Genomic DNA, 21,494 nt, shown 5'->3' on the forward strand with positions numbered 1-21,494 from the left:
CATTTGAGTTCAAACATTAACAGTCCATAGGAAAAATTAATTAATTTGTGTACAAATGGCCCTTCATTAGACCTGACAGCAGTATAAAAATGTCCTTCCTCCACAGTAATTGTGAAGATAACCTACTCTAATCTATGTTACGCCTCGCTCTGCTTATTGCAAATTATGTCAATAACAATATTGAGGATGTTTTTTTGTATGGTCAACATTGCTGTTGTCGGTTTTCAGGACATTCTCCTGTCCACTTATAGAATTAAACCATATTTGTCACCTTCCACTTTGATCAGAAAGGTATCATGTACAAAATTTCAAATACTTGACATGTCAATTAAATACTTCTTGGCTGTTCTGTAATACACATTTAGTTGTTCTCTCGAAAGCCAGAGTCAACTGAAGACTTTGCCGTCAAGCACTCAAGTGCCATCATTCATTAACGTTATCACCCGGGTGATGATTGACAGCTAGGTTCCAGCTCCATCCCAAATGTTCGTTCTGTCGAGGTCAAAGAAATGATCGGCCAAGATGAGTTCAAGTAGAGCTTCTTGTTTGTGCGTTGTCCGTCTCCAGCGGGGTGTGTCGAATCACGCCTACTCTGCTTTGTCTTCGTCCATTTCAGTGAGGACAGAATAACACACCTTCTGAATCAGCACGCCAGATTTAGCTGAGAGAGGTAAAGGGAAAAGGTTAGAACAACTTGCACATCGTGCACATCAGTATTGCCAAATATCAAATAGGTTTTTTCATTCGATATGAATGTGTGTATGTACATATATATATATATATATATATGTACATACGTCATGCCAATAGAGAAAGGATACAGTTGTAGTAGTACTATTGTACTAAATATAACTGACAATTAGTGCGTGTATTGTCCTGGATCTTAATGGCACTGTTGCTTGCTCTCTTACCAATGAAGCGCCGTAGCCACATCGGCCTCTTTTTGGCTGGAGTGTAGCAGCAAAGGAAGTAAACGGGCACTCCCGACAGGGCGATGCTGATGCCGATCAGGGAGTTGACGGTGTCGCTGTAGAGCGGCACAACCACGAGGAAGACGGTGAGGATACAGAAAACGATGGGAAAGAAGAGACTGAGCTGAGGGTACAAGGACAAGAGAAGGAAGATCAGTACATCGTAATATCATCAAAATGTATATAATGTACAGTATATGCACTGTCCAAACAAACTTTGCGACGACGCGTAAAGAAGGTTTTGTCTCAAATTTACTAAGCAATTCTGTATTTCACATCTGCTTTCTTCTGCATTTACCCCAAGAGCAAACCTCAGTCTTCAATTATTTGACATTTATGCCCATATCCTACACAGAATTTACAACTACACTACACCTTAGGTGATGTTAGTTTCTCACAACTATCACAACATTTGCTGCTACATTGATTCAGTAACATCGAAATCGATAAAAATGTCTATAAGGCGCCTCCCGATTTACCTTTAGGGGTCTCTTCCTGTCTGGCTGCTTCCACCGCAGATACAGTTGCCCCAAAATGGACAGACCCACAAATAACCAGTAGCTGAAGCTGTAGTAGTTGATCAACCTGAAGACATCTTCCACGCATAGGTATATTAGAGCCATGATGCCCTGAAGAGAGAGATATACAAGAAAAGTGAGTCTCACAAAGAAGTAGATTTTTAGAAACATTGTCCAGGTTGACTAACGTTAAAGAGCAGTGCGGGGATGGGGGTGTAGCGGTGGACATGGATCATGCACAGGTAGTCGGGGAGGTGGCCCTCTCTGGAGCCCACGAAGAACAACCTGTAAAGACAGCAAAACAGCAACAGGAAGTATAGATGAATGACAGTGATGGACAAGTGGTTCTGTATCACTGAACCTTCAAAGTACCAAATCACTCACCTGGAGGCTGCCAAGATGGAGGCATTCAGTCCTCCGAAGCATGACAGAGCTACAGCCAAGGGAATGGTCCAGTTCATTACGCCAAACACCTGGTCGGCGAATGTCTAGAAAGAAAGAAAAGAAGAATCTTGAAGAAAATCTACGCTCCACGAATACAAAGCTAAATTCAGATAGTTCGTCAAGGACTGTAGGCTCTTACCACGGCTACGGCATCGCTGTCTAAGATTGCGTTCATGGGTAGGACGGTGTAATACGCCACGTTGGTCAGAATGTAGATCACAGTCACTATGGGCATTGAAATAGCAATAGCCAGTGGCAGGTTCCTGTAATGCACACAAAACAACAGCAGGGGGAAGCAAATCAGATGAGATACAGAGGCCGGAGAGCAATGGAGTGATTGTGAGCAGTTGTCAAGAATGGATTGACCCTGTGGTTGAGTTAAGGATGGGGATTGGGATAAAGAGGGAGGAGGGGGGTGCGTCTGTCACTTAATCTTCCTGGGAACTCGAGGAGAGTTCTGTGATCCAATCACATGTGTCGTCTTGCTTCATTTGATCAATGTCTGGCTGTATGGAAAGGCTTAAAGGCATGTTTTAATGTTGATTAACGCCACATGCACAGCTCTTTGTGACTTTCTGTCATAACCTTCTCCTTTTTTATTGACTGACATTTCAACAGGTCAGTTAAATGTAGTTAGTGAGCGATCTTCGGCACCATAAAGGGAGTTCTAAGTTGTTGCTTCTCACATTTCCAAAGTTTTGCCTTGCAACTCTTTGATGGACTGCCTTCAAATTTGATTTGCGCGTTCAGGATTCCTTACTATTAATAAGACAAGGAACTACACGACAAATGTATGTCATCATAGGACACCCTGGTGAAAAAAGTAAATGACTTTGGGGTGAGCCAGAACAACGAACATTTGGTACAAATGTCCAGAAAGTTCATAGGGAAACCATAGATGCAGCTAGTGACAAGTATATGCCAAGTTTCAAAAAAAGAAAAAGTCTCATCCTTTAGAGTCCTAATCTGAACTGCTTCACCTCAAGAAGGTGTTTTAGAGTTCCACAACACACACAGAAATGTCTACATTTAAACCAAATGTGGCTAAACCTGTCTTCCTCACCTCTCTGGGTTCTTGATCTCCTCTGTGACAAAGTTGAGGGTGTCCCATCCAGAGTAGGAGAACAGAGCCGAGTACAGAGCCAGAGCGATGTGTCCTGGGTCCTGAGAGGAGCCATCGAATAGGCCCTCAAAGTTCTGAGTGTGGCCTGGAAAATTCCAACATTATTAGTGTCGTCATCATTTTTAAATGAACATGACAGCATTTTTTTGTTTTGATAATGTTCAAACAGTAGGGTAAGGTATCATGGAGGATTTTGCTATTAACAGTCAGCACCTTGTCCAATCTTCACCAGGCCGGCGATGATGACCGCGATGAGGGCGATGACTTTGGCGTAGGTGAAGAAATCTTGCACCCTGGTGCCCCACTTCACATAGGCACAGTTCACGAAGGTCAGCAAACCTAAAACAGAGCGAGATTATAAATATGAATTAGTTTCCGTTCACACACTTAACACTGTTGCTCTGTAAACTGGATGTGTGTGTGTGCCAGCAGCGTGTTCCTTTGGAACGGTACGGCTGATTTAAGGAAACGCTGCTGCTGACTCAAGCAGACTGTCCTGTTGTTTTTCAGACGAGGAAACAGCTGAGTGCAGCACATACAACCACACACACACACACACACACACACACACACACATTCTGTGTCTTGTTTATACCAAAGGTCAGAGGAGAGAATGAGCAGACTGGTTCAAACAGAAAGACCAGAGTCACTCAAATCAACCACTTGTTACGACCGAGATATGAATCGGATCACTGAACACACACAGCATGTCAAACCTTGAAGCAGCAGGAGTTTTCTGTTTACTCAATGAAGTCTGAACACCTGATTTAACAAGCTAAATGGTTGGTTATGGCTTTTGGAAATGTAGTTTCCCACAATACATGACCATAAAATACAATGTAGTTTATGGTCAACACACATCTTAAGGCAGCATAGACCTCACGGGCCACATCTGGCCCCCACAAAAACCCCTTTAGTTTGACACATCTGACTTAAAGCATCATGTTCTAGAAAAAGATGGGGTTTTTTTGCTTCTCCCTCCCTCTCTCCCTCTCTCCCTCTCTCCCTCTCTCCTCATTTATCTGCCATTGGCCTCTGATCGGCACATGATCCGTCCAAGTTCACGGCGATAGAGATAGAGAAGAACATGGTGTCTGCTCATACAGAATAATGTGGTTTTAAGTCAAAAGTGAGGGTCACGTGTGTTATTGGTCATTGGTCAAATCATTTCACCTGCAAAAAAGCTAAGTGAACTTATTTAAAGTCCACCCTGAGCTTCACATCACCCAGGCGTTTTTGAAGAAAAGACCAAAAACAGGCTTACATCACCAACCCTCTCCGCGACACTGACCACTGAAGAGCCCTTCAGTCTCAGCAAAGCTAGGAGGAATCATAACATTATTGTCCTCTGACACAGTGACAGGTAGAGGATCAAAACAAGTCCATGTTCAGCGGGACGTCTGCTCAAGCACAACAGAACTCAGTGGCTCAGCGACGGAGAGGGAGACGATGCCACACAGAAGCAGAGGCGTGCCGTGTTGACAGTGGAAGGTTAGAAGGGTGGGAGGTGTGAGATCGGGTTTATGAAGCCAGCGGCCTGGCAGCGGAGGTCAAATGTGGTCCAGATGTGAGCTGAAACATAGATCTTTAAGAGCTTTGAAGGTTTGCTGCTTAAACTGCCTTCACTTTACATGAAATAGGAAGTCGTTTTGTTAATTCTGTGCCAACTTTTTACAAAGAGATCAAATCTTCACTTTCAAGCTTCATAAGTTGACTGAAAATCACAAATTACATATAGTATACATATAGATATAAAATCAACTATATTGTTGTATGATATCCTTCCCAGTAAATATATTATAGTACATATACTGCCTTCTTCTTTCGGCCTCCATGTGTCCCGATATTACATATACTGGACATATGTATACGTTTCCACGTAGTAACTAAACTAATTACGTAAATAAATTGATCTGACAGAAAAATATGTCAATAACGAAACAAAAATATAATATAAAACATTCAGAGACAAAAAATGCTGATAAAAAAATTATATATAGAGATATAGATATGGATAACAGATTTATTTACAGGAATAAATCCTATAAAACATTAATTCAATAGAATGTGTTTTACATTGTTGACCTAATAAAGCAGTCCTTTATCGACTTACACATTAAAAATAATATCTAAACATTATTATTATTATTATTATTATTATTATTATTATTAATAATAATAATAACTTAAGTTGTCATAGCTTTGTAATATTATTATAATTAAATGACTATATTATAATTTCAATTAAGTGAGTCAAAAAATCGGATATTTTACTTATTAGGTGGTTTTTGTTATCATTTATTGATTTAAACCCATCATGATGTGGAGTTTTTAACATATCTTCCTCTAATCTCTAAATTATAAAGTTGAATTGAAGTAGGTTAAGTTTATAATTTCACTTTTCCAGCCTGTTGGTCTCTAAGGTCAGCGTGTCCCTGCAGTGACGACTTCTCCTCACAGCTATCAGCACTCTCAGTTCTCCTCCTCCGAGCACAAGCTTATCAGTGCGTGGCATAAGTGTGTGTGTATGTGTGTGTGGAGTTGTATTTAAATGTGTGTGTGGACAGATGAGTCACATATCTTTTCCTGAACCTTAAATATTACATTTACATGTGCGATATTGCTTTAAAAAGCTCTGCCTGGCTTTGATCTCTTTTGTCGTGTTTCGTTTCGTATGTTGCTGTTATTATTCTGCCTCAGTTTAATCTTCTTGAGAAGAAGACATTATTTTTATACTGAGTCCTGAATCTGAAAACAGGCTCTGTCAAGGAATACTATCAGACCTGACTGAGGGAGCGTTTTTGTGTATACAGCAGCAGAGCAGAGATGAGCGGGGACAAGAAACTACGAAAGTTTCACTTCACTTTTTAGGGCTTCTTTGTGTTTTCAGTCAGACTCCAACCTGTTTTCAGACGTCCTGCTTTACTAGCGCAATGTTGCGGTTGCCTCCGTCTGTCGAAAAAATCTATTTTGATTTAATTTAAGGTTCACTATTAGTGACATTTAATGGTAAGACTGCAACCATAGAGCAAGCACACGTATGAAAAATTAATACAAAAACCAAATCACTGCACATTTGGACAAATGTGTTGTATATTCAGTTTCTGCCAATAAAAACCCTCCTAAATGTTACACACTGGACCTTTAAGTCCTCACGTGCGAGACACAATGCTGAGATTGGTCAACTAAATCTCCGAGATTGAGTAAAACAGCTTTTCCCATCTACTCTTCCTTCGTTTTACGATGCTTGCTTCCTCTTTCCTTTGATATCAGCGAATCTTTCTGCTGCAGACCTGCTGACCTCAGCTGTGGTGTCGCCCATATTTCACTTCTCTAGTTCCTAAACGTCACGTGCTGTGTGTCTCAGATGTGAAACCAACAGTGGCCCAATGACATACATCATCACCGATCACTGTCATGTGTTGAAATGGATGAATCAGAAGTTACTTACATATGCACGCAGCAGCAAGCAGCCTGTTGGCCAGGTATGGCGCTATACAGGTGGGGAAAATGGGTTGCACCATGTAGTTGGAGAACGTGATGGCTATGATGGCCTGGCTGGTCGGCTCGATGATGAGCAGCGACGTCCACAGGCGGATGAAGGCCATGAACCCGCCAAAGGCCTCCAAGATGTATGCGTAGGACGCCCCCGACTTGGTGATGGTGGTCCCCAGCTCGGCGTAGCACAGGGCTCCAAACACGGAGAAGATGCCGCCGACGGTCCACACCACCAGAGAGAGACCGTAGGAAGCGCTGTGGTTGAGGACGCCTTTGGGCGAGACAAAGATCCCCGAGCCGATCATGTTGCCCACGATCAGGCAGACCCCGTTCAAGAGGGAGATCTCCTTCTTCAGCTTCATGGACTCGTCAGTGCCTTTAGACCCAGATGGAGCAGCGTTGCCGTTACTCTCCTCTTGTTGTGGAGCAGCCGTATAGGACGCCATTGTCTGTGTCGTAATAGTTTTTTTCTTTTTTAAATTTTAAAGCTGAAAAAAAGTGTTGAACTATCTCCTTTACAAAAATAGTTCAGTCACAATCGAAGACTTTTTCGTACTGGAGGGAAAACTTTTCTGTCAGTTATCTGTCATCATCTCCTGCCATCTGTAAAGGAAACACAAAAGGTCACATTAGTGAGGCTGTTAACGAGGAGACTTATCTCTTTGTTTTATCTTCTTCTTCTGCTTCTTTGGTGTTTCTGCAATGTTGCATTACTACCTCTTTAATCTTTACCTTGGGCCTCAACCTTTATTCGTCCATAAAAAGGTTAAAGGTGATCGAAGTAAAATATGCAACCTTTCAGGTTAAAAATGTTTACGACAATCCAGATTCAAATGGTCCAGAGAGTGTTTGCAGACAATCCTTGCAGACAATTTTTATGTGATTATTGGAACACTGATCATTCTCCAAAGTCATTGTCCCTCCCTCTCCACATGTCTATGAGAGGCAAGAGTCCTTTGATGTCTTTGAAAAGAGAAAAGGCAGCAGTGAAACACGATCCCCTCAAAACAGTATGATCAGTGTGAAGAACAAGCCGTGTCATTTTCTAAAGCAGTATTTCATTAATTTGCGGGTGCTGCACTCGTAGTGAGTGTAATCTCTGCCTTTTGCGTGGTGATTGAAAGGGAAAGTGTGTCTGCTGTGTAGTAGCTGCAGAGTCAAAGCATCAGGGAATTATGACGCACTAAGAGGACACAACGAGGCAACAGTAACAGGCTGTAAAAACAAATATGTTGTGTTGTGTTTTGTGTATCACAGAGTGTTGGCTTAACTTGCCTGAACTTTCTACTTTGCTACGCTGTCCCTTTTCATTTATATTTCAACTAGTGCTGGGCACATTAACGCATGATGCTTTTCCGTGACGACTGACTGGAAAAAGACGCGTGTGACGTCATGTTTACGTGCTGCGGCACCGGAGTCCAGGCACCGTTTACCAGTTAGCTCCGTTAGCTCCGTTAGCTGCATAGCTCCTTTAGCGATGTTAGCGTGCCTACAGTCGAATTGGAGCAACCTGTTTTTTAAACGAAAAAGAGCAGCGCTACAAATAACCAACGTACCTGTGTACTGCATATGTGTGCCTTTGTTTTTAAAGTTTAGCGTTACTTTAGAGACTCATTTTAACAATCGGGAGTGTCTTTTTCCAGTCAGTCGTCATGGAAACGCATCATGCGTTAACGTGCCCAGCACTAATTTCAACACATTCTTCTTCTCTGGTTGAGACGTTTTTGAGAGGGCTAGTGAGGCTTTTTAGGTTTGGAAATTTGCTCGAGTAACTCTACTGACAACAAGCTGGCGTTATTTGCCAGGTGCGAGTTTTCAAGCCAACAAATCGTAATATAAATAATGACTATATTTGCTGGCCATTTTATCATATCATCATTTATACAATTTAAGATTGAAACAAGAACTTTATTTCCTGTTTGTCTTATATCAAGATTGTTTCAGTCCTAAACCCGTGAAATGCACACATATTGACATGCCACGGACACTAATTTGGGAAAAAAAACGTGAACAAAAAACATAATACGACATTGGTGTGGACACTGTTCAATTTGAGAGTACTGGTGTGGATTGGAGAGCCATTAGGCCGCACAGCAAATGGCCTTTTAAGGTTGAGTGTATTGACAGAGAGGGGGAGCGGAGCAAACATGCTGTAGGCCTAAAGAAACACAGTAGTAACCATAAGCAGAGGAAGAATAACTGACACAGTTGAACATGCAGCAATAAGCCGACTTCACTCATGTGCAGAGTTTGAGTGTCAGCATAGTGACTGGTCACATGTTTTCCGAAGTTCATGATCCACAGTGGTTTTAGGAGTACAGTGATGTGACAGACACATGACAGGGAGCATGTTAATTCACCGTTCTGTGCGCTCCAATAGGTCAGAGTCCCACTGCATTAATGAGCCTTAGCAAGTGTCTGAAGTCTGAAAAGATGTCTAATTGGCCAGAATATGTTCAGATAAAATGTAAAATGTGGTTTCCATTTTAGCTGTTATTTAGCTGTTAACATAAAACCCCCCTCAAATTTCAGCCAAGTATATACACATTTTTTGAAACAATCAAACAACTAAGAACAGTGACTGGAATGGAATCTGCAGATTAAATTAGTTTAGTTAACTAATAAAGTTTAGTAAAAGTTGGGACCTCATGAGTGTAAACAGAAGTGTGAATTATTCAAAGAAATATATGAGGAAGAACAACTGGACAGAGAGTGAGATAACCTGGTGTCTCCATGCACATGCAAGAACACACTTTCTGATTCATCACTTCAGAGTAGAAACGAACATGAGTGATGGAACCGTTCACACATACCTTGAGGCAGCAGCAGAGGAGCAGCATGTAGGTTCATGGAGGAAGTGAAGGTTCAAAGGAGAAGCTCAGTGGACTTGAGGGTCCTTGCTGCTGGAGGATCAAACGTGAGGCTCCTACAGAGAGAGAGAGAGCAAGGTCCAAAAGCTGCTGATAAGTACTTACACAAGATTACATCCTGGATCAATAAAAATCTTCTCCAATCAAGTGTGCCGAGTCAGTGAAGTGATTCTGCAACTTTTTTATGGCCTTATAAAGCAGTGATCAATGAAACTATGTGTAAGCGTTTAGGCTTTAGTGGAGGAAACACCTGGCAGCAGGATGTTCAAACTCAACCTTCGCAAAAAGTGAAAAAGTGTTTTTTTGATTTCCTTCCTCCTTGAAATGATAAGAAGGATATATTTCAAAAGCCTCTTATGATAGAGCACTGACTCAAGTACACAAAACCAAAAACCCTGGCGTGGAAGGACATTATAAGTTAATAAATGATATGCATGTGTTTTAAACACACTGTCCTCTGATTGGTTACAATGACTCGCGAGGAGGGAAAAAACAACAACATTCAGAGGATTTGGACTCACCTTCTCCAGACGCGTCTCTCCACTCGATTTGGGTCCAATATCGCGCAGCAGCAGTTTTCAGTCACTTTTTGTTTTCTTTTTAAGAAAAAGTGATTTAGAATCATGGATTGACCTCTCCTCGTAGTGTCCTCCTCTGTTTTTGAAAGCCTCACGGTGCGTCGTCTTCCTCCTCCTGCGTCTTTACGCACAGACTTTGCTCCGTGTTTCTACCTCTGCGCTTTTATGTGCGTTTCCCATCCCCATTTTTTTCTTTTACTGCCAAGGAAACGAGTCACGCTCAGATGGGTGGGGTGAAGGTTATTATTATATCATCACTGATAGAAGAACTGTTGATGGCAGCAGCCCTTTGATAAATGTCACAGGGAAACCTATTATCATGCAAATGTACCGGGGATAGTTGTGTGAAACAATAATACAAACTAAAGAGAAGAGATGTTTTCCCCGGTTGATGAAAGTGATTTCCTGTTTTTATAAATTCATATTCTCTTTAGTTATTATTTTTATTACTAGGAAGATATTTGTGCCAATAACTACAGTATATTATTATACTAGTACTAATAACATGAATACAACAAACAAGGGGCGAAAGCGTGGATCAGCTGATGACACCTGTAAGTTTTGCTTTATTCAGTTATTGTGTCATAAAACTATGGACAAGGGCTCCCTCTTGTGGATTTTTAAAATAGGACATGTTTGTGTGTGTGTTTGTGTAACTTATTTAATGCAGTTAGTAACTTTTTATTTGGTGAACCACTTTTCCAAAAGACAATCAATTGATCAAAAGTTTGTCAAACAAATCACATTAAAATCTTTGCATAATATAACATCTCTTTTTTAACAACTTATATCATTTAAAACGTGTACTTTGTGTGATATTGACAATATCTGACATGTCACATATATTTTGTGTGGACCCCAGAAAGAGTAGCTGCTATCTTATTGGCAGATATCGACTTATTAACAATAATTAGTCCAAAAACCCAATTAAATCTATGGGAATAGCTTAATCGGATGAGTTTCCATAGACCATTTTATCATAAATAGTGTTTTTCACCAGTGTTTTATATTTAATCTATGAATTTCGATCAGCACCCATGAATCACACATAAACCTGAATGAAAATCACTTTCTTAAAAAGTCTGTCAGTATAAGTTTAGATGGGGACTGAGGACTGCTGCTCCTCTCAGAGTTATTTGTGTATTGTATGTAGCAGCTGGTAAACACATTCATACTTACAACACTTGTTTGTCGTTTTGTAACATGTTTGCACAATGGTATGTAGCAAATAACATAATAAGTGTAAAAGAGATGTGTAAACATTAGTGATTTCGGTGGAGGTTGAGCAGCCGCTTCTGTTTTACTTCAACATAAATACAAAATGACTTGATTTGTAGGTGATACAGAATACCAGGCAGAAAAAAAACACTATCGACACTCAGTCACTTAAACTCTAATGTCTGATTTGAGATAAACAACTTCTTTGTCCTGCTGATTCTTCATTAACGGGGGGGTGGGGTAAATATGCAGATGACATGACATTTCACACCCTAAGAAACTTCCCGTCTTTCTGCTGAAGATGATTAATGTCCGCGTACGTGATTAATGCTTATTGAATGACGAATGCGTTAGACTTGATCAAAGTCTTCAGCCATCACCATCACACCTGTGGACTTTTGCTTGCACCTCCCTGCCCCTTTCGTTTACTCTCAAATTGAAAACTACCAAACATATATTTAAACTTTTCTTTTTCTCTCTTTTGTTTTTGTGTCATTGATAGAGACACATCCCCTTCCTCACAATCACATGTGGACAAACTTCTCACACATGGCTCCTTTTGTCCCGCTTTCTGCCCTGGTCATTCTTGCCCTTGGTTACTGGTTGTCATGGTTTCAGGAGCCCCTGTAAGCTAAAAAACTGGAGGGATTAAAGGCGGCCATTTTGGGGACAGCTGGGCCAGGTTGGTCCTTGTTGCCCCCCTGTCCCGCTCCCAGTCACTCTGGGGGGAAGAGGGGTGGTATTGTGTGAGGATTAGAGCTTCCTGTGTGTCAGCTCATTACACAGGGTTGGAGGGGGAGGGGGGGGGGAGTACAGGGGTGATGGGGTGAGGAGAAAGAGGGAGAGAAATGAAAGAGAAAATGAAAGAGAGTGCGTATGAAAGAGAGTATGACAGAGAGGGGAGGGCAAGGCCGGAGAGGGAGGGAGGTGGCGGCCTCTACAGCTGCACCCTCAATCACACTCATACAGGCTCTGATTATCCTTTTCACACACTCACACAGTAGTGGGGAACTGAAACATACTAAAAGACACTGAGGGCAAAAAAGGCAGAATTAAGAGACAGCTAGTCAGCACTGCAGACAAAGGACCCCCCCCCTCCCCAAACTGAGTGCTGGAACAAAGGAGACTGCGCGTACATGCAGGCGCTCACAGAATAAGAGTCATGCAAACAGAATACTTAAGCAGATAAATGTATTCATGGAGACGCATGCGTTAACTGAATCCAGACAAAAAAAGCCTTTAACTCTTAAAAACAAGCATCAAACGGGGTCTCTTCGTTTCACTCTTCATTGTTTTATTTATCTTTTACACATCACATTGCGATCATGGAAACATACAGCATGTTGTCATTGCTACAAAAAAAGAGAGGGGGGGGGGGGGTTACAAAGGGTAAAACAAATCATACAAATACTAAACTTGGCTGAATGTAGTGAGTGCAGACAATTTCTGCAGGAGCAGAAAACTCTCAAGTGCTTTGAGAGGGAGAGGAGGTGGGGCAGGAGGTGGTGAAGGAGGGGGGTGAGTTTTGTTGTTGCCTCGACGCGGCAGATGAGCAACAACAAAACATTTACAATCATCGGTATGAAGGAAGTCAGTTGCGTCTGGCGACGTTAATAGCGGTAAGCACGGGGCTGTTCACAAAAGTCATCAAACACCATCAATATTGTTATCATCGTCATCATGGTTATCATCTTTGCCCATCTCCGCCCGATGTTTCGGCAGCACCGGACACAGTGCAACTTGTAGCGCAACGCACATGAGGAACATGCATTCAGCAGCATCACATTTGATCAAAAGAAAGAAATAAGACCGTAACAATAAAAAGGTATAAAACATAACCGCAGCTCATATGTACAAATGTTGGCCAATACTTATTTGGCCCGTTTTGGTATGGAGTTTGTTCTGTAATGTTCTGCACCCTCCACTTTCCTTTCAAAATCAGCGTACACTGGTTTGATTTTATACAGCACGCGCCGAAGTTGGTGTCAGCACAAAGTGCACAGTTTACAATTAATTCTCATCATGACAATGCTGTGAAGAGTTTAAGATACTGTAAGGCCTCACTGTGGTCTTTGAGATACAAAAAAACACATCGCTATAACACTACATTCAAACGTCTCTTGTAATAGCACTACAATATAAACTAGATCTATGTGTCTAATATAAATGGTAGACATTAATTTCAATTAATACATCTAAAAAATATTTCTTATTCTATAAAAAAAATACATTCCTTTGTCCTTTGACCCTTTAAAAACATACTCCAACTAACTTTCTACACAGTAGCGTCTATAGGCTCGTCTGCCACATCAGAACGAATTGGAGGAGAATCCGTGCTATCACCTTTCTCAGATTTAGCCAATTTCTGCTTGTCATCTTGCTGTTCTGCGTTCTTATTGGTTGACTGTGAACTGCGATCTTCTGCAGTGTCGTTATCACTGACTTGGGCAGTGGAAGGGGCCGTGGCCAACGCTCCAGGGTGAGTTTTCATATGTCCCTGTTGAAAAGAGACACAAACATAATGCACCATTAGCTCAAATGTCCAAAATGAAAACAACAATATTATCATACATGATATTCATTTAAATATCTTCATGTAATCAATAGTTTAAACACTGTGTCAACTCTTACCTTAAGTCCACTACGACTGGCATATGCCTTTCCACACTGGGAACAGCTGTAGGGTTTGTCTGGTCGGGGAGTCTGGTTCTGTGGTGCTGGGACAGAGGGCTCTGGAATCTCAGGAGGTTTTTCTGGCTCACCAGAACCCTCCTCAAATGCAGTCGCCTTGTCCACTTCTGCTTCCGTCGCTGGTGATGCCTCTGTAGGTGCGGTTTTCTCTAAATTCCCATCACTTTGGGTCACATCGTTCTCCTGTGGCACATGTGGTACACTGGCCTCTTCTTCCTCTGGGATACCTTTGGGACTGGCAGGAGGAGTGAGTGCAGGTGAGGGATTTCCAGCTTGGGGTTTTGGGTTAGAATCAGTGCCAATCATTGGTTCGTCTGTGGAGGTGGCTTCATCAGTGCTCACCTCTCTTTGAAGCATATCATTGCCTGCCCTAGACTTTGAAACACAGAGAGAAAGAGGGACGTCATCACCCTCTGTTCCTCCATTCATCACAGCTGAATTAGTACCAGCTGAGGGTGCTTTGCTTAGGTCAAGATGGGTCTCTTCCTCAGAGTGCATGGAGCTGTTCATAGGGCTACCATCACCAAGGGAGCTGTCTCCCAGATGCAGGGGGTCCTCCACTCCTGCTGTGGTTGGTCTATGGGTTAGGGGTGGGCTTATACTTGGTGTTGAGCCCTCAGATTCTTCAGTCTTCACAGAAGTAACATCAGCAGCTTTAGATTTCTTAGAGGCGGACCCAGATTTAATCACATCATTTAGAGACTTGGAGCCTATTGTTAAGGCCAAGGGAAGGAGTTGTTGAGCTTTAGATTGGGAGTTAGCATCATTCTCGCCATCATCGTAGACGGCACCTTCTATTCCTGCTCCATCTTCAGGTGGCATGTCTTCATCAGTGGGTATTTGCCCTCCCAGGTGCAAACGAATGTGGTGCTGAAGAACCAAGGCATTAGTAAATTTGCGTGGGCACAACGGACAGGAGTTTAGGGCGCGGGCATTTGGCGGTCTTGCACGGTGGGTGGCCAGGTGAGCCCTAAGGCTACCCTTTGTAGAGAAGGAGCGTCCGCACAGCTTACAAGGGAATGGACGCTCTCCCAGATGCGTAGCCTGGTGCAAACGAAGAGCTCTAGGGCAGCTGAGGACACGCAAGCAGACACCACACTGGTTAGCAGTCTGGGTACTAGGGAGAGTTGTTGTAGTTGAAGTCTCTGAACCTGCGACTCCATGACTGCTCAATAGACCCACAGCATTGGCACTTGGGCTTAGGCCAAGTGCAGCCAACATTTCCCTGCGATAGGCACTGGAGGTGGTGGTGAGGTCTTGGCCATGTGTGTCCCCATTGACTTCAGAAAGTGTTTGTGAGGAGGTGGATGAAGAGGAGGAGGCACCTCCTTGAGGTTGCTTCTCAAGCTTCTGGACCAGTCGCTGCAGCTTAGAGGTGTCTGAGGTCTGGGCTGAGGTGTTGGGAGAAGATGAGGAAGGAGAGGAGGTCGATGATTTGGGGTAAGGTGGGAAGGGGTAGGGTAGCTGATGAGAAGTGAGGTGAGAGGTGGATGGGTGGCTTGGGGCCCGTAGAAGTGCAAGGTGATGAGGAGAGGTGCCTCCAGGGAATAGAATCTTGGGGAGATGGGCCAGTTGAGAGTACGGGGAAGTTGTGTGGAGGGTAGAATGTGGAGGTGTGTTTTCATCAAAGCGCTGTTGCTTTGCACCTTTAAACTGACTTCCCATGGAGGAGGAAGTCGAGGATGACGAAGAAGGCAGTACAGAGCTTGATACACTAGCAGCAGCTGCAGCTGAGGCTCTGTTCAGCTGGAGCAGTGAATGGGCTGTGGACAGCAATGCCATGTCCACAGTAGGTGGCAGAGGTAGAGAGGAGGGGGAGGGCCGGGAGGATGAACCAGACAGGAATCCTAAAGCCATGTTCTCTGTCATTCCCGGAATGCTTCCTTTCACGCCATTAAATGGCTCATCGTCATCAGCCCGCCGTTTTCTCCTTCTCTGAATGGCACCAGCCGCAGATCCACTCTGCATTTGCTCGGACAAAGCTGGGGGCAACAGGGAGAGCGACAGCTCTGGGTTCTGCTCTCTGTGTCGCAGAAAATGAGCTTTGAGGTTTCCTCTGGTTGTGAAACGGCTCAAACAGACTGGACACTGGTAGGGCCTTTCACCTGTGTGCGACCTGAGATGGATCTGGAGTGATGAATCGCTGCTCAGAACTTTCCCACAAAAACGGCAGACATGTTGCGGGCGCCCCAATGAGGCAGCAGCGGCCAGAGCGGAGCTGGACTGGAGGTCCTGGGAATGGCTGGTTGTAGGAAGGGGAGGGGTAGGGAAACTGACACCATTGCTGTGGTTAAATGAGGATGTGTTTGACGATTTCTCATGGAGGTAGCGTGGTGTTAGGCCCAATGATAAGGACAATGGGTGTAGGGAGGAAACAGAGGAGCTGATAGAGGCTGGAATAGATGATGAAGAGGAGGGAGGTAATGAGGAAGAGGTAGAGGAAGAGGAGGATCTGCTGCCACTGACGTGTGAAGAACTTGATTTGGAGATGGCTGACTGGGGGAAGAGGGAAGACGGAAGGCTGCTCAAAAATGATGAGGCTGTGGTCACTGGAGTGGCAGTGGAAGGGTGAGTTGGTGATGAAGACACTGCTCCTATGGACTTCTGGTTGTTGTCTGCACCACTAGCCTGCGTGATATCTTGCCCAAAGACAGCCCCTCCAAGCCTTAGAACCTGCCTACAGATCTCTTCCGTGATCTGCATCTGGTGGATTTGCCTCTGCTGTAAAACCCGCAGCTCCTCAAGGAGAACGGCTAAGGTCGGAGGCACCTGGATATGTCCCTGCTGCCCTGGAGTGCTGGAGGACTGCTGCTGACCTGGACTGGAACTGTTCCTGGCAGGTGGCACACCCTGAGAGGATGTGGATGATGACGAGGAGGAGGTAGCGGTGGTGGCTGAACTGCCCATTTGTGGTGAGGTCATGATTGAGTGAGAATTCCCCTGGTGGGACAGGCTGTGTGAACCAGAGGTTTGTCCAAGGGGAGGAGGCGAGTGAGTCTGGGAAGACAGCGATGGGTGAGGAAAGTCTGGGGAGAGGGAAGAGTGAGTGTTGGGGAGGGAGGTGGTGAAGGGGGCAATGTGGCTGGGCCAGTGAGGAGGAGGTGAACTCTCGCTGGGTAAGGAGGGCGCGTGGAGCCCACCGGGGGATGGGCGAGGGGCCAGAGGCGGCTGGCAGTCTTGGAGAGAGGTGGGGGACGAGGATGAGGATCCTGATGACGTCACTTCAGAGCCCAGAGATGTGGATGGTGACTTCATTCCCAGGTGGTCATCTGAGGATTGACAGAAATAGAGTTAAGAAACTTTTTTTTTTTAAAGCTGTGTGTTTCTCTGCAGGATCTCTAATATCAACTCAGACACTTAAACCTTTTTAAACTTTAGACATTGTTTAATTCACTGTTACCAGTTACCCTGTACAACTTTAGTTTAGTTAAGGTCCGGTTTCAACTTCACAAGAAATGCCTGCAAGGTAATGGCCTTGAACAAGCAAACAAACAAGTGGAAGAAACTCTGCATTCTTTGTAATGTCTTGTCTCAATCTGTGCTCTCCCCAGCAAAACTCCTCAAACATCTTGCGCACACAAAAAGGCTTACAGACCACCTTGTTGCTATAGCAACACATTTTAGAGGACAATGGGCATCACCAAGACAACCCATAACCCCTCTTAACCCACCCCCCCATAGCAGTTACGTCTTTCATCTCTCTATTCACCCTTCCCCCTTACGTCAGAGTGGAGGTCAAGGGTCAGACCATGCTAAGGGTTCTGGGCACTGTCCAGACACTCTGATTGGTCAACTAATCTGACCTCTGCTACTCAGGGGTCAAATTCTTTCAGAATCTTGAGCAGAGAGTGAGAAAGAGTAAAAAGGAAAAAAGAAGGGGGGAGGGTAACAACAATGGAGAGACAAACTAACTATTCCCTCCTGGAGAGACATAGTGATGGAATGAAAGACTGTACCTTTGTGAAATTCTTTCTGTGGTGACTTATAAACAAACCTAAACCTGCAGGGAAAACACAAATAAGTCTAAACTTCCACCACATTAATTTGTGGAGAAGTTTACCTGCACAGACTCTTGGGTGCAAACCCTTGAAGCTTTGCAACTTAGTACAAGTGCGAGAGCAATCTCTCGCTTCTGAATCTTTTTTTCCCCATCCATTTGATTTGAACCCCCCCCCCCCCTCCAACTGTGTAGGAGTATACAGTCAATAGGGCTGGTGGGGGGAGACATAAAGGGGAGGGAAGGTATTGAGGAGGTGGAAAATAAGGGGGAGAGGGGTGAATGAGGAAGAAAAGCATGGATGAAGAGCAAAAGACGAAGAGAATGGCAGGGTGGAAGATTAATCTTTACCAAAAACACTGTCTTCCCATCCCCCCACCCATGCACCTTATTGTTAACAAATAAGAGAGTGTTCTAGACTAATCAAAGACCTCCAGCAGTCAGCACTGAGCAGCCTGTTGGTTTCCTATAGTGGATGGCCCGGCACATGAAAATGGCCACAGATGTATGTGAGTTAATCCTGCTCTGTATTCACATCACACTGACACAGTTTATTGGCCCCCAACCAAACTACCTCAGGCCTCCATTTAGTGGGGACCAACTACTGAGTGAACAAGCAGGAGAATAAAACACACTTAGATGGTTCGACCTTTACAACTATTAATACGGGTGTGTTTACTGTACTTTGACCTACAATAAGTCTGCGTAAATTAATACAAGTGCTAAAAGTTAAGTCATGTAAAAAACAAACAAACAAACAAAAAGATTTGCTTTTGTTTTAAAACGGGTGAATTTCACATGCAGTGCTTGAGCACCAATTGCGCATTTGTTGCGCAAACAACTTGCATCCCCCCCACACACACAAAACTCCACACACAAACTTGTAAAGATGTTTTCTTACCGTGAGACAGCAGTCGTGGGCCACCCGGATCCGCGTTAACGAGATGCTGGGGTCTCTTCTGTTTCCGGCGTGACATGATTCACTGCGACTCACAGTGCAGAGAGGGGGGCATCGGTTTGCTGAATGGCACTACGCACGTTTCTTTGCGCACTTAGAACGCGCTCCTGAAAAGCATCCAAGCATCCAAAGTTGAAAAAGTCGCGCAAGTCCCACACACCTTTTGATTTTAAAAGAGTTGCTAAAAAAAACAACAAGTCAGATTTTGGAATGTTGAAAGAGCGGCTGTGGTGCAGACGAAAAGACAAAGGTGTTTGGAAATCCGCAGGTCTGCACCGTGTCATATGAATCTGCCTGTGAGAGCGTGTGTGTGGCTGTTTTGTAAAGTCTCTTCTCCCCCAAAAAACTTGTCCAATTTGCGCCCCTCCTCTCCTCTCCCACCATCACCACCACCACTCCGCTCTGCATGCACATACAGGACACACACACACACACACACACACACACACACACACACACACACACACACACACACACGCACACACACACCATATACATACACACACACGCCATACACACTCTCACACACAGAACCACTCCTTGTTCCTCACTGTTATTTGCATTTCAATGGCGTGTAACACAGCCTCTCTGCTCCTCTCTTTCTCTGTCTTTCTCCCTTTTCCCCCTTTACACACTCATAGCAGCTATAAACTTCAATATGACAAAGAGCTGTCAAAGCCACTGGATGCCAAAAAAAAAACTTATTAAAACTGGCATAATTAAATAAAGACTACATATAAATGTTTTTGTTTTTTTTCATCATGGAGTATGAATGGAATTAAAGCAGAAAAGGTGTTTGAAAGAAGTCAAAGTGACTACTGATAAATGATGATAAACATATGATAATACTTGACTGGCAGGTGGTTTCCATCAGAAGATGTGGGGAGGGGGGGGGGGGAGAAACAATCCCAGCTCCCTTCACAGTGGGTTTATTTAACCAGATAATGAGTGAGTACACAGTGCAGTGGTATTGATTTCTATAGGGCCAATTATCAACAACAGTGCAGTCAGTGGTAGTTGTGTGCAAATGGGGCCACACGGCATCCACATGCATGCATGCACGCATGTATTTCGTGTGTTATCACCAACTGCATAATAAACCCCTCCCCAGTCACTCACTCACTCACCCCCCCCCCCTCCATTAAAAAAGCATCTTACACTGGAGCTCTATTTAAAAGGCAGAGAATAGATGGGAATCTTTGACAATGGCGAGCTGGACACAGTTGAGTGAGCATCTCCCCCTCTCTCACTATGAACCCCCGGATCCACTGCTGCACAGCACAATGCCCCTCTTTCACCCCCTGCCTTTACTCCTGTACCATGTGGAGAAATGGATAAAAGAGAAGAGAGAAAAAAAAAGTGGCAGGAGGAGGACCGTATTTAAGTTGGTGACTCACATAGATCCGCACATAAACTTGGTAAGAAGACAGGGAATTATTTGATTTGAAGGACAGACATCATTGTTCGGATGTTAAATAAAATGTCTGACTCTTTTTGTTGTTGTATATTAGTAGAACATGTTTAGCGAACAATAAATAAATGATTCTTGAAGTGGTACAGGTGCACATCAAAAGCCTCATAGACCAAAGAACACCGCGTGTCCCTGCATGGGCCCCCAGAACCCTAAACTCATATAAAAACATATATGAATACATGAATTCAGATTAATTGTCAAGTGCAATAAAATAGGTACCTGTTGCGCTTTATTTATTGCGTGGTCTGATATTTATTAGTGTGTTTTCTGCTTGATTAACCACTACTAATATTGTCCTGTACAATTAAAGAATTCTATTCTATTATCTTATATGTACTGTATGTGTCATTACCATGTGTCATGTTGTCAGTTATAATACAAGTAAAAGCATTTTAGGATGCCGGGTGGACATACATTGAATTATTTTATATTATATTGACAAATTACGCCCATAAATGCACCTTCACTGAATTGTGGAGAGCAGCATTACAACTCTCAGCCTGCCAGATATTATTAAAAGAATAATTCTTATTAGTTCAGGTGTGGATTGTTACAGCAGCACAGATAGTATAACAAGTAAAGGTAAGACATAGAGAAAAAAAGGCATAATTAACAGTAAACAATGGGAAAATAATAAGGCATTTTATAAATACCCTACAAATACTATAATTGCTGTATTATTTTAATATTTATTGGCAGACGTTTGCCTTTTGTAGGCTCAGTAACAATCAGCCAATCAGATAAGGGTATTCATTGATGTCACCTGCTGCTGCTTCGCTTCCCTGTACACCGGAAGTAGCGTTTAAACAGGTAAGTTCTGCGTTTCTCGAGATAAACCATTGAAAACGAACAAATACATTTTAAGTGTAAGTTTTAGTTTTAAGTTCATTGGAAAATGGTTGTTCTGAAAATCAAAAGGGTTATTTATTTAATTTCCAAACGCAGTTAACTACGTCACAAATTGGCTTGCGTAGCTATGCTAGCCGGCTATTGCTAACACTCCATGGCAGTTGATGTAAAACAAACTACCATTTACTTAAGTTACATATTTGTACTATTTAGCCCTGTAGTTACTATAAACTGAAATGAAACTTAGTGGAAAGTGGAATAAGCCTTAGTGTTGACTTACTAAAATGCAATGGGGAATTTTTATT

The 21,494-nt window shown here is 43.3% G+C and overlaps 2 protein-coding genes across 2 annotated transcripts; both read right to left on the reverse strand.

Moving 5' to 3' along the window:
* Positions 1 to 587: 587 nt before the first annotated feature.
* Positions 588 to 6,943, reverse strand: slc7a7 (solute carrier family 7 member 7; the record flags this gene model as incomplete). Its single annotated transcript, XM_083910611.1, has 9 exons — positions 6,508 to 6,943; positions 3,270 to 3,395; positions 2,997 to 3,141; positions 2,073 to 2,196; positions 1,874 to 1,977; positions 1,678 to 1,774; positions 1,451 to 1,600; positions 912 to 1,095; positions 588 to 661 (listed from the first exon to the last, which is right to left on the reverse strand). The coding sequence occupies exons 1-9, from the start codon at positions 6,914 to 6,916 to the stop codon at positions 588 to 590; spliced, it is 1,413 nt and encodes a 470-aa protein (XP_083766737.1). The 5' UTR covers positions 6,917 to 6,943.
* A 6,552-nt stretch (positions 6,944 to 13,495) lies between these two features.
* Positions 13,496 to 18,885, reverse strand: LOC310940684 (uncharacterized protein; the record flags this gene model as incomplete). Its single annotated transcript, XM_083905673.1, has 3 exons — positions 13,496 to 13,717; positions 13,852 to 17,180; positions 18,810 to 18,885. 3 exons carry the CDS (start codon positions 18,883 to 18,885, stop codon positions 13,496 to 13,498), a joined length of 3,627 nt encoding a protein of 1,208 aa, XP_083761799.1.
* Positions 18,886 to 21,494: the final 2,609 nt, after the last annotated feature.

The sequence above is a fragment of the Microchirus variegatus genome (assembly GCF_963457635.1).
Source record: "Microchirus variegatus genome assembly, chromosome: 2".
NCBI classification, from domain to species: Eukaryota; Metazoa; Chordata; class Actinopteri; order Pleuronectiformes; family Soleidae; genus Microchirus; species Microchirus variegatus.